Source organism: Stegastes partitus, unplaced genomic scaffold (genome assembly GCF_000690725.1).
Source record: "Stegastes partitus isolate 25-593 unplaced genomic scaffold, Stegastes_partitus-1.0.2 Scaffold1471, whole genome shotgun sequence".
NCBI lineage: Eukaryota > Metazoa > Chordata > Actinopteri > Pomacentridae > Stegastes > Stegastes partitus.
Window position 1 is genome coordinate 18,857 of NW_007579202.1, and position 19,094 is coordinate 37,950.

Here is a 19,094-nt window from a genome sequence, read left to right on the forward strand (position 1 = left end):
AAGTTGGCAACATCGTCGCACATCGACGGTTGTGACGCATATTTTGAGCGACAAAAAATTAAACACGTTTCATTTTAATGTTACAAAATCACCATAATCTTCAAATTTAGAATTACATTAAAAAACAACAAACTTTAAATTAAATACTCTTTATTTATTGTCTGAAGCCACAAGGTGGTGCAGCAGAGGGATGAAAGAGCCACATGCAGCGTGTTGCCTGGTTTATGCAGTTTAAAGCAGAGAACATCTTGAAAAAATGGTTCTGAAACATTCGACTGATTGGTGATGTGTTGTACAAAGTGAAACACAAACCCATCATATGGTTGGATGTGCACATGGAATTTAAGCCCCGGTGTGAGTTGGTTGTAATCCCACATCAGTTTGTTGGTCAGATTGTGGCAGTACAGGGTCACGTTGGCCGGCGGCTCCACTGTGGAAACAGAGACATAGATGTCAGACATTTTGAGGAATTTGACAATGAAACACAAAATTTAATCCACAACATTAATATCAGACCCCCAAACTGTCACGCTACATCATTCCCCTACAAAAACGGACTCAGTGTGCTCCTCCCAGAATATCGATGAGAAGTTTGTTGTTAAGAAAGCAACAGTTTGACAACTCCATCAATTTACCCATCTGCGTACAGAAAAGCTTCCAGGAACAATGTGGTCAATAACAGACTGCAAAATTCAGCGACTCTGGTGACTTTAGTACCACAAATGTACCACTAGAGGGCACCGTGTGACAAGCAATGCTCAAAACTACCGCTTTCAGTGAGTCTTTGTGTTTTCCTCACAGGCAAAGGAACACAAGTGTAAACCAAATGCAACATGTCAGGAGACGTTTTGCAAACAAAGCACATAAACACGTAAATCTTTGTACACATGGTACTGAGGAAACAATGAATAGATCTGCAGTGTCAGTCGCTGAACTGGAAGCAAAATGTTATCAACCACACCCTTTGTGTAATGACAAACTGAAGGGGGGGCACACACTTCCTTCATAACATTCTTTTCAGTGCACACACTTCCTCTAATCCAAAGCTGTGAAGGCCGAGCACAGAGAACATTGAGCGTTTTCCTTTTTTTTTGAAACTCTTGTCTTCACTACAACCTTAACCTAATCTGAAGCCTTTCAAGAGGATCTAATTATTTTAATAGCTGGTCTGATCAGCATTACAGATACTTGCTTTTTCTCCAGTTCATGTTTACTGAAGCATGACACTGTACCCGTTACAGGAAGCACACATGCTGCACAGAAGTGCCGTTGTTGTGTCTACAAACACAAATGGACAGACGCACGCCACTGAATCCCACACTTGATTTGAGTTTCCTTCTTTTTGGAACCAATAGAAATCCTTCAACGAGCTTCAACTGCTTCTTTCAGCTTCGTGTCACAACAGAGCTAAATGAATGAATGAAGCTTGAATTTGTTTTGTTGTTCCTTGTTTGCTCGTCCTTCATCGAGGCTAGAAAGCTTTTCAGTAGACACGCACACAATAATGCATCGAAGCACCTAAAACCAGCTGCCTGTTCATTTCTGTGATGACGTAAAAGAGGTGGATGATTCAAGCCTCTGTGGGCTCATTTTTCACTGGAATATAAAGTCTTGCACCTCTTTGGAAACAGCACAACCATGACTACAAGTCACAGGAATTCAAAAATATGTTGTGGTAGAACACAGGTATTAAGCCAAGAATCTTGAAAAAAGGAAGAAAAAGGTAAATCAATCTATTTGACAAAAAAAATGCCACATTTTCTCCCTGTGTTGCCAATACCAGAAAAAACGGTGACTCTAAATACTACATTGGTCACTCTTTTTTTCTGTATTGTCTCCTATCTGCTCCAGTAAATACAGTGCAGCCTTGAGACAACACGTCCTTGAGTTTCGGTCATGTGACTGTGAGTCACCCAAGTCAATATAGATTTCAAGATTGCACGGTTTGCACAATTTGGTTTTTGTTTTTTTTACAGAATCTGACGCAAAAGGGATTTTGCTGGAACACCAAATTTGGTTTCCATGATGGAAGCGAACGACGGGAAAGTTGAAAATCTTGACGGTTCTTTCAGTTTCTGCCTCTGATAACCGGTGTAATTTGGATAATTTTTTGGGAGACGACATGCTTTTCAAACCTGCCGGTGGGTTTCAGTGTTCAGAGGACTGAACAATGAGGAAGGAAAACTCAATGGCAGCAAGAGTTAAACAAAAGCAAGTGCCGGAAAAGTTACATCAAGATGTCGCTGAGTACAGAAGAAAACTAAACACCCACACTTATAAAATGACTAAACACAAATGGTGCTACAAAGCTCCGGCACATCAGATGCAGCGACAGTCAGAGGCATTTGTCAGTGAATTTAAATGTATTTTTAGGTGTTTGTTTTAATCCAAACTGAATGTGTAAAAAGGAAAAGGATGCACCAATGCGACTTACGCTGCAGCAGTGTTTTAGTAGCTACAGATCAGGTCCAAGATTAAAATCTTTTCTCATGAATTTATAGTTTGTCCAAGTCAAAGCGCTCAAATCAACTATATGTGGCCTCCAGTGGAACGGCACACGGCAGGTGACGAGTTCAAGAACCGTTCGAAAGATGGACCACTGATGATTCTTTCTGACTTTGATATTTGAAGACGACGTGCCTTTCAGACCCACCGATGGCTGTTAGGGTTCAGAGTGTTTGATGATTATTCCAGCTTAGACCGTACAAACACTGTTTTATTTAAATTATTCATGCAGTATTTTCATGAAAAGACGATAAAAGGCACAGAAAATAAAGTAAAACAGGCAGTGTTTGGGATTTATGTGGTTTGAAACTTGACTTGAGTTGGCAAGTTTCAGCAAATCTTTTCAGATGAGCTACTGAACACACCCTCACATGTATGAGTCAACTCTGTTATCATACAGCTTCAGAAAAAAATGTACATTTCAGTTTCGTTTCCTTTGTGAACTACCGTTTACGTGCGTACACATGATAACAACCGCACCAACAAACACATGAACAGCGCTTGAGAACAAGTTGAGAGACGAGCAGTGAAATCACAGATGGCAGCAGAGGCTTTAAAAGAAGTGATAACCGCAACAGTAAGGCTGGTCGCTGAGGGATGTCACCGCAAGTCACGTCCACACACACACACATTTAACCACAGCACCTACACTTTCTTCACTTCCATTTTGTCTTCTTGCAGTTCGCTCCACATCTAGCACAAGCTGACACTAGAAAATATGTCGAGCATTTCCTACAATAAATATCACTTCGCAGCAGACCATAAATACAAATCATGTGCTTGTGTCAACAAATGGACTTAAAGAGAAGCAACAGCAAGCAGGCCCGGCTGGCAGATTTGTGCCAACATAGCAAAAAAATCATCTTTCAGGGGCAGGAAGAGAAAGCAGATGCTATCAGACTTAAGAAGTAGGTTACTTGTGTGCAAAGCGTTCACATCAAAAAATTACTGAGCGCCTTTGCGTGCTGCTGCACTATCAGAACTAGTTCCTGGAAACGATCAAAGAACATTTTTATTTTGCACAGACAGTGAAAGCAGAATGTAAAAAAATGAAGCCACGAAGCGCAATAAAGTGATGGCAAGTACAAGTTTACTAAGCCACACTTTGAAGAGTTCATTTGCAAAAACAGATAACTCCATGTTCACAAACGTTCAGAAAACCCACTTCTCTATCGTCTACCTGAGACAACATCAATCAGACTTCAGTTATCTCGATTTTTGTCATTTCCACTGAGTCAAATCCACTCAACTTCAGTTTGATTGATATTATCACACGCCAACAGCAAAAAAAAAAAACGCCTTCTGAAAAAAAATGGAGTTATCTGTTTTTGTAAATGAAGTCTTCAACTCTAACTTAACAGCACTTTGATCTTTATATCTTGATCTTAGTACCTAATGGAAATGTTTTTCTTGTTATTTCTGTTACTGTAAGCTGCACATTGGGCATTTTTATTGCATACTTTGCTACGTTTTTATTTTTATATCTCTGGTTGACTCTGCAGCTGCATGTTCATTACAGTGAAGCTCACATGATGCTCGCAATCAAAATGAACAGTCGGTTCAACCACAACTCCGTCTGAGGTCAAAATGCTTCTCAGGAGCAGCGAAAAGGAAGAAAGCAAAACAGACACAAGCTGAACAAACACCGCATCGAGCACACACCAAAAAAAGGTCGTCAAAGGAAAATGTAAAATCATTACTTATCGATACAAGACACGCTGGAATACTGTCACTGCAGCGCCACGGCCGTGATACCAGTGTCAGCCAAAGTCTTCATATAGTACAGAAAGAGTTGAAGCATATCAGTGACAACAACTTCTTTTCTTACTGGAGGACAGTTACATTACTTTCTTAGTATTGTGTGTTCACCGCATGTGCACGGCTTACCGACACGTTTAACTGCTGCCAAAAGTGAACCTGTCTGCTGTGAAAAAAAGCTTCATTACTTTAAGGAAGTACATGTCTTTCACAAACTCTTGGTGTTCTTTAATAACGTTCAAAGCGTTTCAACATAGGAACTTCCCATAAATAAAACAGGACTTTAGATTTAAATTTAGTAAGCTCTTTATTCACAGAATTACAAAACATAACGCGGACCAGACGTCTGACTTCTAAATGATGCATCGCTTACATCTCAGTGAATCATTTGCTGCTCAGATTATAATGTAAAAGTAAAACTGTGCACGACTGTTTGAGTTCAGTTCAATTCAGGTTTTTATTCATTCACACTCATCTTAAGGCAGCTGGAATAGTAAAGACCTCATAAAGTTATATTACAGAGAGAAACCCAACGAATCCGAAGAGTTCTGAAGCTGATATGTTTAGATTTCTTGTTTTGTGTCCAAAATTCATCCATCCATTATCTATACAGCGCTTAATCCTCACTTGGGTCACGGGGGGCTGGAGTCTATCCCAGCTGACTCAGGGTGAAGGCAGGAGACACCCTGGACAGGTCACCAGTCTATCACAGGGCTACACTTAGAGACAGACAACCAAGCACACTCACATTCACACCTACGGACAATTTAGAATCACCAATTAACCTCAACATGTTTTTTGGACTGTGTGGGAGGAAGCCGGAGAACCCGGAGAGAACCCACGCTGCACGGGGATAACATGTAACGATGCTAACCACCGAGCCACCTTGCAGCCCGTCCAAAATCCAATCATATTCTCATTAACAACATTAAAGAAAACCGAGGTCCTCACAAATCCTAAACTGTTAATGTTTGGCAGCTTTACTTGAAAAGCAAATTAATTTTTTTATCTCAACTGACAAATAGTTTCTACTCTGCCGTTATCATTGTTGATTGTTGCTTTGGGCACATTTTTGCACACACACTTTGCAAAGAAGAGCTGAGTTTCAATAACCAGCTTTAATTTCTAGTAAACAGTCAAGCTGACAGCTGCTCAATGAGCCATTGTTCTCATGCTTACAGGACAACAGGACCTGTGGCGATCGAGTACGTGACACATTCAACTTAAGAGGGAAAAATCCATCCCAAAGCATTAATGAAAGCAAACTTCGTAACTGTGTTTTCTAGGGAAGTCCCAGTCACGGTGACACAAGTTTGTGATCGTAAGCGATGATTCATCATAATTACGTACTGAGTAGTGGGGGGGAAACGCTTAAATATCTCAGGAGGATCCACAGAATCACATGATCTGTAGTGAGTTTCTGCAGGACGACGGGCCGCTGCCCCAATCTGTTCTCACTTTAACCACTTACAATAGTCGTCACATCAACACATCTGTACTGTGTGAAACCCAAAGCGGCGAAGTCAAACCCACACAGTGAGTCATCGAGCACCTGAGGTCCCATAAGACCCCTTTCAAAATGACAACATGCGCAGGATACAGCGTCAGCGCCACCACAATACACAGAATAACCTCTCAGAATGACGAGTGTGAGCGGCTTCCAATCCCTCACCATACAGTGGATTCAGACAGTAAGCCGCCCTCTCCGCACTGTGCACACTTCAGAGTGTCTTAGATTTAATGTAAATACATAAAACTGCAATTTATGCTCATCAACCTGAGCAGAAAAGTCCATATTGACAGTGTGAACTTTTTTTTTTTTTTTTTTTTTTTAAATGTTTGCAAGATAATCAACAATCAAAAGCTCAGATCTTTAACTGAAGTACTTCAGATCTTGACTCAGTACTTTATAAGAGCTCCTTTTGCAGTTAATTGCACTTTGAACCAAGTTTTCTCCAAAGACTTCATGTAATCGGCTGTATTCATCAGATCTGACCCCATGGCATGATGTTATTGTCACTGTGCTCCAAAATAGGAAAGGTCCCCACCCTGATGAGGCCATTCTTGGTCAGTTTTGAGAGCTGGATAACCACAGGACAGGCCTAATGGTTCCACACATTTTTCTCTTCTTCACAGATTTTTGAGGCTGCTCAAAGCACTCCAAGCTTCAGAAAAGGTTTTATATTCTTGCCTTCATCTATGCATCACCACAGCTTTAGTATTCTACATGGATTTCAATAAACTTCACTGTTTTTCAAAGGTTTTTGTCCAGACATGCAGAGTGAATTGTGAGACTTCATCTTAACTCCTGTGTAGATAAGGCCTCACAAGTGCACAATACGTGTGTCTCACCGGTGCCCAGCCCATCTGTAGGACAATTTAGAATCATCAATTAACCTCAACATGTTTTTGGACAGTGTGGGAGGAAGCCGGAGAACCCGGAGAGAACTCAACAGAAAGACCCCGGACGTCCTCACTGAGATGCAAACCGGTGACCTTCTAGCTGTGAGGCGATGGTGCTAACCACCGAGCCACCTTGCAGCCCAAGTTCAATTCAATTCAGTTTTATTTATGCAGCGCAATTCACAACATATGTCATCTCACAGCGCTTAACATACTGCGGTGAAGACTTTATGAATGTTAAACAAGGAACCCAACAATCCAAAGTAGCCTGTGGATTCCTTCTGTACAAGCAGTCGGCAACAGTGGGAAGGAACCAAAAAATAAATAAATAATAATAGGGAGGGGGGAAAAAAAAAACGGAACCAGGGTCACGAAAGGCAGCCATCTGCTTCAACCGGTTGGGATGAGAGTGGGATGGGAAGGTAGGGATAGATGGAGGGCAATAAATACAGAACAATAAATATTTTGGACTCCAAATGAGAGCTGAACACATTATAATTATAATTAAAGGGAATACATAACAGGCACAGACATGTCAAAAAACCTGTTTTCACTGTCAGTGTGGAAAGTGATGGGGAATTTTATTGGATTTTTTTTATGAATTTAAGACAAAATCTACTACAAACTGTGTAAAAAGTGAAGGGGTGTGAATACGTTCTGTATCCACTGTAGCTGCACCACTCCTCCATGCAGGAACACACAGCCTCAGACATGAACTCACATTGTTTATTTGACATACCACACCAGTGGCTGTAGCCTACTTCGTCTGACTCACCTCATTTCTTACAAACTCCCTGATGCAAATCCTGGAAGCTGTGACTCAACATTTTTATGTTTAAGTCCTAAACTGGAGATAAGACATGAAGCGAAGTTTATCTGGGAGAAATAGCAATAAGATGCATTACTCACTTAAACACTTGTAAACCTACATTGACACTTCAGAGTAAAGGTTCTTCCAAGACCAAAAGATATTTGGCTTTCACCTGCAGAGAGCGCTTTATGCAGAAATTAGACGACTTGAATGTACATGTTTAGTATTTGCTCAGTTCAGGTGCTGGAACTATGAGTCACTTCCCCCTCACTGTACACACAAATACAGTCACGCTGTTAGTTAAACTGATGTTTATTGTGCACTGTGGAGGTCAGCCGTGATAAAGAGCAGCAGCCCTGCAAGACAAAAGGCGAATTACAGTAAAAGAAACAATTGCACTGTGAGCAATTTCCAGCTATTTTTGGCCATTATTGAACCTTTCAAACACGTCTGGATCCGCACCAGTGCTGATGATTAAAAGCTGTTTAGAACGTTAAAACTAATACTTCAATGGAGGCAAAAGAAAAGGCTGAAAATGCCCCCCCACACACACACACACACCTCTGAAAGGATTTCAATTCCTTTTAAAAATTTCACTTCATTTGTGGGAATGCTGCACATGAAACAGGAAACATTACTCTGTTCAAAGAGACAAAGACGGCAGCAGCCACCTCACCGCACATGAACCCAATAAGTTTCTGTCTTACATGTTTGATGGGGACAGATTAACTGTTCGAGAGGTTTGTCACGGAGGCAGTAAAAGATCTGAGCCAATCAATACAAACAGTACGTGTCAGCAGATCCACATTGAAATAATTCACACTTTACCTCTTCCCCTTAAATCCCTCTTGTTGATTCTAAACAGCACAGCAACCAATATTTCAATGCATACTAATAAGACAAAGAAAAGCAGAAATCAACATAACTAAGAGGCTAGAACAGAGTCGACAACCTTCAACACTCAAAAAGCCATTTGGACCCGTTTCCCACGGAAAAGAAAATACCTCGAGCCACAAAACCCCTCTGACATGTAAAATGAAGACAACACTGCATATATCATTTATAACTTTATGCTATGTATTAAAAAAATAAAAAACTACAGTGTGTTGCATTTATGAAATCAATGAACTGCTACAGAGGAAACGACATTTTATTTCTGAATGCAACAAAAACCTTTTGAACTCCCCCCCCAAAAAAGGCACTGGGTTGAAGGTAACTTTCAAATAAAATACTCAGTGTCTAATTGAGCCCTCCTCGTATTTATGAAATAAAAAGCTGCTCTTCAGTTATGCCCTTGCAGCAAAGTAAAAAATGCCCTGTGGTTGTCCTGCTGACTGCAGCTGGGACTGCTGACCAGACTCCTGACCGCCTGTGAGCGCTTTGGGACGGGGAGGAGCTCATGGCAGCACCGCTGATTGCAGAGGACAGGAACTGCAGAACGATACATGTTAAAACACCAGAAAAGTCTCCAATAATGCCAGAAAGAGTCACTTGATTGGTCGTTAGTCGCTTTTGACAAAAAAAAGTAGCCAAGAGAGTCACCAAGTTGGCAACACTGCGCGTGCCGGCGGGTGTCGCACATCGAGCGACAAAAAAATTAAATATGTTTTATTTTAACGTTATAAGATCCATAGATATGTATAATAAAGGCTAGATGTCTTAAGGTGGAGTCTCTCTTGATACAGGGAAGCTCTCTGGCGGAACCTGTGGTACGTGAAGGAAGGTGAAATCTTGACGGATTTACAAACGGTTTGGTTTCTTACAAACGTTCTTAACGTGGCTACAATTCAAATTACAAAAATACAAATAAAATACAGGGTAATGAAAATACAAATTGTTGCTGGCCGTGGGAGTGGCAGCGAGTTGCAGTGGCTCCTTCCTACTTTCTATATTTTTAGCTATTTTCTTAGTTTTTTCTTCTATATTTTCAATATTATTATATTCACGTAGTTGTACTAGATTAGCATGAATACGATGGAGATGCCAAGGAAGTTTTTTTTAAATCTGTTTTTTACTTCTTACGAACTTTTAAAGTCCGCATCTGACGAGCCATTGAGCTGTTGAGCCACGCCTCCATTGTGTTACACTCGGGAACAGCTTTGGCGCTGGGTATGTTCCTACAGGAAATTGCTGAGTGAAGACACCAGACTTTTGCGCAGCCCACAGATCTCTAATCACCGTAGTGTTGAAACCACAGTCTGTGGGATCACCTTTCACCTGTAAGGTATTACAACACTATGGCTATATTTAGGATGTTATGGGTGAGCGAGCGGACTGTGGCAAGATGGCCGCCAGTGCGGACATGCGATTCCATTGGCCGGCAGCGCGGACGAGACATCTACACTTTATTATGCATATCTATGATAAGATCACCATAAGCTTCGAATTTAGAATTACATTTTAAAAACTATCGAAGTAAAATAAAATACATTTAAATTAAATGCTCTTTTTTTCCCCCCCAAAGCCACAAGGAGACGCAGCAGAGGGATGGTTGCCGACCCCTGGGCTAGAATGAGGGGATATTTTGATATTTTTGCTTCACAAACCCCATCTCATTGACAGTTTCTAATGACCTATTTTTACTGAAGACCAGGAGTCAAAAATAAAAAGGTTTATTTTGAATTTAACTACATCACGTTGAATTTGTCTGTTTATGAACGTGCACAGACAATCATTTTAATGTTAACGATGGAAAACACAGAAACAAAGCACTGAAGTGTAAATAAGGGAGGAGGAGCGGGCTTGGGGTTTGTTCATGCTGGCAAACTTTGTGCTCTTGTTGTGTGCTTTCATGGTAACTGAAATCTGATGCAGCAAAGTGAAACTATCGATCATTCTATTAAACTACTTTCTTATTGTTGGAAGTGTCCATCGCCGCTATCATTTTATTGCTCGAGCCTTCTCGTATCACACTGACTGCTGACAATGCACCGACAGACTATCTGTGTTCAGCAGCTCAATACATTTTTATATGTCTGTCGCCTGCAAGTATTAACGCTGATATTTACAGCGCTAAGCTTCTATTTATTAAAAATCCAATCTATCATTAAATGTATGAGTGCAGCATCGCCCACAGACTGCAAAGGATTGATGTACATTTGCTTGCCGCCGGTCTGTCTCCCAACCTTTGTCCACGTTGTATTAAATTACAACCATTAGGCCTGGACCATGACATCATATCTGAGTGAATAGGGCTAACGGAAGCTGCAAGATCATTTGGTCAAAGGATTAAAAGCTATTGTCTGGACACACTCACTGCAGCATTGGCTATGAGAAATGTATTTGTGGCTTTTAGCACACTAAATCATCTGACCCTCCTCCCTTCCCCGTCTCAAATGAAGCAAAAGATTTCAAAAGTGTTTCAGAATCACAGTAAATGTATTATTATTTGTGTGTACGTTTATTTATTAGTGTGTTTTTTTCCACTGCTGCGATAACATTAAAACTATTAGCAGTGTGCCTTGATTAGTAAATTGGTGGCATTGAAATAAAATGGTTAAATTCTAAGTAAAGCTTTTATTTTTCTACAACAGATTTTTACAAACAATCAGTACTGCTTCAACCTAAGCACATAATCATTTGCACATCTCTGTATCTCTCTTATATATTCTTGTACATTGTGTTGACTTCTTCTATATTATATTTTCTCTATTTTTATCTTACCTTCATTTTATACCCTAACCCTAATTTTTTGTGCTGTCTTTTTGCTTTGTTTACCCCCTTTGCTGAATTTTCATGCTGATGTAACCCCTTAACTTCCCTCTGGGATTCATAAAGTCAGTCTATTCATCAATGGACTGATGTTAAGAGTTTTAACGGCAAATGGTTTTTCAGCTATGTCAGCTCAGCCCTAATTTCTGCAATCTAGGTTTGATTCTTATCAAACAAGTCTGCTTGTATTTGTAAAAATAAAACTTGATAGCTGTGCAGAAATACATTGCACAACCAAGGGATTGGGTAATACTGTAAACTTAAAAGAGGAAATGAAGAAAAACCTTAAGAAATTTGGCAAATTCATTCAGTTTCAAGGACGTTCAGTAGAGCGAGCAGCCACTTGTACGCTCTCAAGGCTTTCATTCATATACAAAAAGAGGTTTGGCAAAATATTTGTGATTGCGCTGGTCAAATATTCACGAGGTATGAAGGGATTTACACTTACTTAAATGATGCTACCCATCCAAGTGGAGCTTTTGCAGCCCTTTTGCATGCAGGTTACAAACACAGCTGTCAGCCTCACAACGCAAGTCTAACAAACCAAGCAGACGGTTGCGAAACACATCAATTATACCTTATTACGCACAACTGTCTGCCAAAAACTGATCCTCCTATAGTGTCATTTTACCTGCTCTGTGCACCAGATTAGAACCAATCCAGTTTTTTTTGTTGGGACAATCTCTAAAAGGACCATTTTAGCTCCTGTAATGCATGTTTACATTTGCCAAAACGTGATTGCATCTAAAAGTGATGTCCTTCAATGCACCAAAATGGCTTGACTTCCCTATTGAGGGTCATATTTTTAAGATAACTCTTGCGGGATTAGTCTAATTTATCTTGCAGAATAATGGCAAAACAGATTTCTTGACTTCATGCATAAAAGTCCATCTCAACGTTTGGTTAATTACAGTCTAGCTTCCAAACACATAAGAGGATATCAGACATAAAGCAGGAACATTAGAATTAATACTATAATACTGCCTATGGTCGTGAATCTCGTGTCTGATTGATCACACAAGCTTCACAATGGACATAAAGTCGTGTGTATTTGCAGGTTTTCCGTGTTCGTCCCAGATGGAGCCGTCTCCACCAGGACCTGCATCCTGCCTGCCTTCATGCTAACTGCGGGCTAACAGGCACTGATCCCGAAGCTGGAAGTTCGCAACGCTCCCTCTCCATCGGCTCCTCACACAAACACTGACAGAAAATGTACCGCTGTCGAGTCGTTTGTCAAATTCTGATTAATATCATGTGTCGTTGTTGTTTTTGTTGATTTTTTAGAGAACATTTCTGGTGACGTTTAGGTTAAAGTTAGCTCACATACTCACCGAGGCCCGCTGCAACGGTTATCCACGCGAGAAGAAAGGCAACGGGATGAAGTCGAGCTAAATCCATTTTGTGCTTGAAACCCGGTGCTTTGAGTTTTCTCAAAACGTACACGAAGGAAGACACCAAATAAAGACTCGAGTCATGGTGGAGCTGCTGAGAAATGACACCGGAGCAGCTGAGGTTTCTCCCACAAAGCTCAAGCTGTCAAGCCCGACCTCTAGCGGACCGAAGAACGCCTCCAGCGTGATGCGTTTCCGAAACCTCGGAAATTCACACTCCGGAGACTTCACGGACCGACGTGTTAGATTTCTCCATGAATTCATTTGCTTCCGGCTTCATTTTACCTAAACTTCTTAATCCTGCCATTTTTTCCTTGTCCACATACTGCAAGTTACATATTCTATTGTAATTTCACTTACAATGTGGAAAATGGTGATAAATATAACTCTATTACAACAAGATGAAACGTTATGAATACGAAAGGAAATTCAGATATTGCTGAGAAGAACAAACAGCATAAGAAATGCAGCGTAAAAAAAGCAAAAAGCAATAAAACATTACTAAAATTACTAAATAAAGTTACAATAGAAGCAGTAGAAAGCAATGCCGGAAATGGCACAGGCGTAGTAAGTAACATCTCACATAATAATGAAAAAAAATAAAGGAAGTATTATAATGCACTTGAAAAATAACATAAATATTGCACATGTAATCTATAAGTTGCAAATGAAATTGATATATTACACCTGAGAAATGAAAATATGAAATATTGCACAGGCTGTTGAATGCTACTATTGAAACTGTGTCCATGTGCATTATTATCAAAATGCACCTAAAAGCATCTAAAGAAAACAGTTATTTAGAATTATCCTTCTTAACAACATAATGCAATCGCAATCTACCGCATCATAAACTTACAAGCTCAACAGCTTGTCATATCTTTTGCATTTGATTGAAAAAAAATGCTCTTGAGTTTTCTCTTTAACCTGAAGATGAATATATATATATGTATGTATATGTGTGTGTGTGTGTGTGTGTGTGTGTGTGTGTATCTGCTTGGTTCTAAATTTAAAAAACGAAAAAGAAAGTTAAAAGGAAAAAAAACTACTTAAGTTAGTTTCCTTTTTAACCTTAAGACAAAACATAAATTTATCTACTTGGTTCTGAGTGGAAAAAAAGAAAAAGAAAGTTTTAAAATATATATAAAAGTCTATTATTGTCACACTAATAAAATCAACAACTGCAGTACGATAAAAGTCCCATGAAAGTCAGTTTTAAGTTGCCAATTTCTTCCTCATTCACTCGAGCTCAAGGGCGAATACTGAAATTTCCGACTGCACTTGAATGCACTTGGCTCAGGTTCACATCACGTTAACGGGAAACCACCAATGCTTCCAACAGAATTCCCCCCCCAACAAAAAAAAAACAACAAAAACTCCTCACCCTGCCAGGAAAGACTGGATGGGAATTTACTGACAGGTAGACGCGTAAAAGGGCATTTGTGTTGTCATTACGGTAAGTGTGACTTTTATATAGAGTTTAGAATATGTTTAAAAACCAGATTCTCTCTGTTAATAATCCAAAACATCTGGCTGCGCTCTGAGCTGTGTCAGCTTTCTTAGGAAGACAGACAAATAAAGGTGCTCCATTATCCAAACAGGGCAAGTCCACTTCTCTGGAAGTTACAGTGAGGCAAAGAAGGGGTTCTAAAAAAAAGTGAAATATCTGTGAGGTTGTGTTTGTTTCAGGTCTGTTCTGAACAAACAGCCTGTTGTTGTACACGCTCACAGCTGAGCCACACTTGATGTGAGTTACAGCTTCCTCTGTGGGATACTTCATGGATACTTCCCACATCCTGACGTCAGCTGGATGTGTGAGTTTTCCTCCCCATCCCAGCCTCAAACTGACGCATTCCCGTATCAGCTCCTCAGCAGCAATTTGAGGTAAGTTACACCCCAGAAAAAACTTTCTGTAGGAACTTTGTGTATGTGTTTGGATCACTTGGTGCACTTTTAAAAGCTGTTTAAGAAATCTGCTTCTGAAGTCGACTCCGTGAAAGTGTCAGGAGCCCAGCCTGCTGTATAATCTCATATTACATTACATAGCTTGTGCATTCCTGGTTCTGTGTGTTATGTAATATTCTCGTGAACTGCCCTGTGATGCTGGACCTTTATTTTACAGTCTCTCGTCGTCTCACTGTAAACCCCAGACCGGTTTACTCCTAAAAATAAATGACACGGTTGAAGCGATTACACAGAGTTCACAGCGAGACGGGTAACAGGGGTCAAACTTCATTCCTGATGCACAAACTGACACGTTTGCGGTCTGAGTCACCTCAAGTCCGACTCCGTGATTCATTTCGAAACCACATATTTGCCCAGGCGCTCATTCACCTTTATCTAAGTGGGTGAGAGTTTTTCCAGCTTAGACACAAAAAGAAAAGACTGAAAAATGGAAAACACGCCTCAACCATCTTCTCCATAAGTTTCCATCAAGCTGGGCTGGGACAAATAGACATGAAGGATAATACTTGAAGGGTTTGCTGTGATTTTTTTCTCCTTTTTTTTTTTTTTTGCATATTTGCTCTTTGCTCTCAGGATCAGCTGCTTTAATAACGTGTCATCCATCCTGCTGTTGTTGTGGTGATGATTCCTTCCTTCTTTGGTCCATTTGCTTCAAGTTTTACCTTTTTTTTCCCCAAAAATGTGGGAAAAGTGCATTAGATGTCACGATTAAAGTAAAGAACAGAGAAGTGTTTAACAAAATTGTAAAGAATATCTGGGGACATATTATTTGCTTTCTTACTCTGAAGATGAGAAGATCAGCATCTGTCTGTTTAGTTCAGCTTTACATAAAGCTTAGAAACAGGGCAGCAAAGCAGTGGTTTTATGGGTTTGGACCACTTCTTGGTTGTTTCTTGGTTGGTAGCCACAACTTTGTGAAGTTTCTGCTGGTTGCAGATGATGTAACGCCGATAAGAAGAGTGAATAACACAGCTGTTATGAAATCTTCTGAGTGTGATCGCTCACGTCGTGGACAGTATGGCTGTCAGGGGTTTGTTTGGAGGAAGATGTTTACGATGTGCTTGAGTCCATTTGTCTTCACCTCCTCTCCCAAAATCCACATCAGGCTTCATGTTTATCTGCTGGTCGGACGTTTGATTACCTGAAAATCTGCTCTTCCCACGAGAGAGAGACAGAAGATGATTCAAACAAATTCATGTGGGTGCTTTGTCATTGTAAAGCTCTGTCACTTAAAGATGTCCTCCGGTGAAAGTCAAGTTGTCTGCCTTGTTGTCACGATGGAATAAGCAGTCAGCACCGTGGCTGAGTATTTCCACCTCGATGACAGTCTAAAAAACACAGATTCAGACTTGTGGGGTTTGACTTCTGGTTCGGACAACTTGCCACTGTGTAGCGCAGAGTGATTTGACAATGTTTCAGCAGAATGTGTAACTCCAGTACAAAGACTTTGGGGTTTTTAGGGGTTAAATCTGATCTGAGAAGGACTTTAACTTCGTTCCTCTGTCAGAGTCAGCTTGTGTGTTTTTGCTGACTGATGCTGAGGTTGTTTGTGGTTCTTCCCTTTTCTTTGTCTCTATTTTACATTCTTTCGACTACCTTACTGTAACTCTCATAGTAGCAAAACCAATGGTGGGATTTTTTTTTTTGTTATGCTGGGGTTTTTTTTTTTTATGCGTACGTAGATAAATTTGTGCATGTGACTTCAAATATTAATTTTTTAAAAAAGTGTTACATCTGTTTTGAACTCCTTAAAGGTCACTGACCCTGGGGTGTATCAGTAAGTACAAACTCACTGTGCTGATAAATGATGTTAAAACTCACAAAAATGAGTCGCAAATTCCACTGGAGGACTTTTTCAAAAATATAAATCAGGGTGGCTTCTGTTTTAAAATCATGCACAGGACATTTAGAGTGTTTCTATTTGACTAAATCCCACCCAGTTTGATTCTTTCACTCAGTGTAAACACCCCATAGCTTTAATTAAGAACGTATGTCTGTCAGATAATGTGGATCAGGAGGATTTTTCTCAACTTTAAGGCAACATTTTTTAAAAAAGGAGGAAAAAGGCAAAGTTAAATATACTGTAGATGATAATTTGCTTTTGTTTAATGTAACTCCGGGCCAAAGGAAGAATGTAGCGGTCAGCTCTGACCAGGCTTCAAAATGAGGCAGAAAGTCATGTTCCTGCTCTGATATTATTGCCAAACCAGAAAATCTACCCAGACCTTTGTAAACGCCAAGATTTCAAAACAGTGTTTTCTCTGGAATCTCAAAGCAATCTCCACAGTTATAATTTTCTAAATATGTGTGTGTGTGAAATTTAATGTGGGCTCCCAGCGCCAAACAATGTATCCCTAACTGTAGGTCAGGAGGAACACACCCATCGCAGACTAAAGTCCTGATCCAAACCAGCTGTCAGAGTGTCCACATCGTCTCTCTTCACGTCTCAGAGCGAGAAAGTACTTAATGGACGAGGAACACACAAGGGAGTGACCTCAGAGCGGTTTACTCCATTACCCAGCTACAAAACTCTCCCGTATGAAAGCTGACCTGAGCTGGAAGATTCCATTTGCACAACCCGAGCACTCAGTTTTCACATCAACACTCATTTCACTCACACATACGCTGGAATTAATAGTTGAACTTTTGGCACAAGAGTGTCAAGAGCATAACGCAATTTTTTAGATAATTCTATTACTGCGTGTGTAGAAGTGCGACTAAATCAGAGGCGGTTCACGTCTGCTCCCTGAGGTCAGTCAGAGGTTGTTGGTTTAAATCATTAACTGGAGCATCGATGTGTGTTGCAGGGATGGAAGAAGTATTCATGTAATGTACTTAAGTAGAAGTACAGCAATGTAAAAACACTGCATTACAAGTGAAAGTCCATCCATCCATTATCTTAATCCTCATCCTAGTCATCTTAATCCTCACTAGGGGGGCTGGAGTCTATCCCAGCTGACTCAGGGTGAAGGCAGGTTCACCTGGACAGGTCACCAGTCTATCCCAGGGCAATTAACATGTCGACCATTAAAAATAATCTGTATTTAAAAAAAATAGTAACACATGCTTTTACAATGTCTGACCTGAAAATGACAGTTTTTACTGCATTTAAATACGATGAAGTGAAGTTAGTCAGTTTACAGATATTTGCTTTTTTTTTTTTTTTTTTTGAACGTTACTGTCTTGCGTTGTTTTCAACATATCTGTTGTGGCAACCAGGCTGCAAGATTAATAGTAGAGGAGAGAAGAAAAAACAAAGATCTGATCCACAAATCTGTTTTCAGCTCAGATTTCTCCTCTAATCTTTGATGTTTGGTCAGATATTGGATCATGTGAACGTTTATTGAAATGAAACCAAGTTTAGAGGGAACAATCCCTTCACTTGAGCTCTTAACAGCTCATAAACATGTGAAATGTGACGACCGCACACTGCTTTTTGTAAGACATCACAGGAACAAAATGTTGGAACCCACTGGTGTAATCTTTAACACTGTGTTGTACTTTGAAAATTTAATATATTAGCCATTGTGCAAAAATGTTATTGTACAATATTCCTCTCTGAAACGTGGTGGAGTGGAAGAAAAAACAGAAATACTCAAATAAAACACCAGAATCTTAACACTGTACTTGAGTAAATACAGTTACTTTACACCCGTGCTCTTTTGTGTTTTTTTTTTGTCTTTTGTGAGCTTCTGTCACTCGCTCCTCATTAAAACTAGCGGCTGCTGCTGTCAAAAAAAGTCAGTGGCCAAGATGCAACGTGGGTAATGTAGGCACCGATTTTACATCTGGAAGGAGAATGAGTTCACATGTTAGTAAAATCTGAATGTTGCTGCTGCTTGAAGTTATTCATTATAATAAGAATTTCACAAATGCTGTGTTTAAAATCTGATCCGACCAAACAACCGGTAACTCGAGGCCCGATGGACGTGCATCAGAGAGCCTCACATCACAACAGGCAGTCTGAACTAATGATGACTAAATCTGCCTGTCTGCCGACTCCAGGCTCCGTGTCAGTGTCCCTCACAGAGCCGAAGGTTTTGGCTGATGTGAAACAAGGCTGTTTATAATCTTGCCATGGACAAATGTCAGCCTGAACAAGCTGCCAAGAAAAAGCCACAGAAAGGGAGCAAATACCAGTCGACGTCTGTCAGTGCTCAAACAGGACAGAAAAGGGGCTGCAACGGCAAAAACCAAGCAGAGAGTCATTTCCAAAACATGTCCACACTCGTCTCGTTTCAGGATAACTCGCGCATGAAGTGTACTTCTGTATTTGCGGCTGTGGCCCACAGAATAAAACATTTCCTCTTATTTGTATGATTCCACACCCTTCCATTATTCTCACTTGATTCAGGACGAACGCTTCAGGCTAAGTTCAGTCTACTTCAGCAGGTTATCCTCAGTATAAAAGGTACTGCTTTTTTTCTGTTATTTTCTGTTATTTGACTTTTTCTATTGTTTTTATTAGCACTTTGCAGACTGAGGTTTCACACCTAAAACATCTGAAATATGATGCACAGTCACATATTACAAAACCCAAACCCAACCCA

The 19,094-nt window shown here is 40.2% G+C and overlaps 1 protein-coding gene across 2 annotated transcripts in view; it reads right to left on the reverse strand.

Moving 5' to 3' along the window:
- ifngr1l (interferon gamma receptor 1-like) overlaps positions 1-17,067 on the reverse strand; it is a 23,653-nt gene extending 6,586 nt beyond the window's left edge. The window contains exons 1-3 of one of the 2 annotated variants that reach the window (XM_008299836.1): positions 17,062-17,067; positions 12,520-12,704; positions 313-430 (exon numbers count right to left, since the gene is read on the reverse strand). In XM_008299836.1, the coding sequence (XP_008298058.1) occupies positions 313-430; positions 12,520-12,586 (185 nt within the window). In that variant the 5' untranslated portion in view covers positions 12,587-12,704; positions 17,062-17,067. Of the gene's footprint in view, positions 1-312; positions 431-12,519; positions 12,705-17,061 lie in introns of those variants that run through there. The other variant, NM_001360835.1, reaches the window with a different exon arrangement.
- Between the last annotated feature and the right edge of the window lie 2,027 nt (positions 17,068-19,094).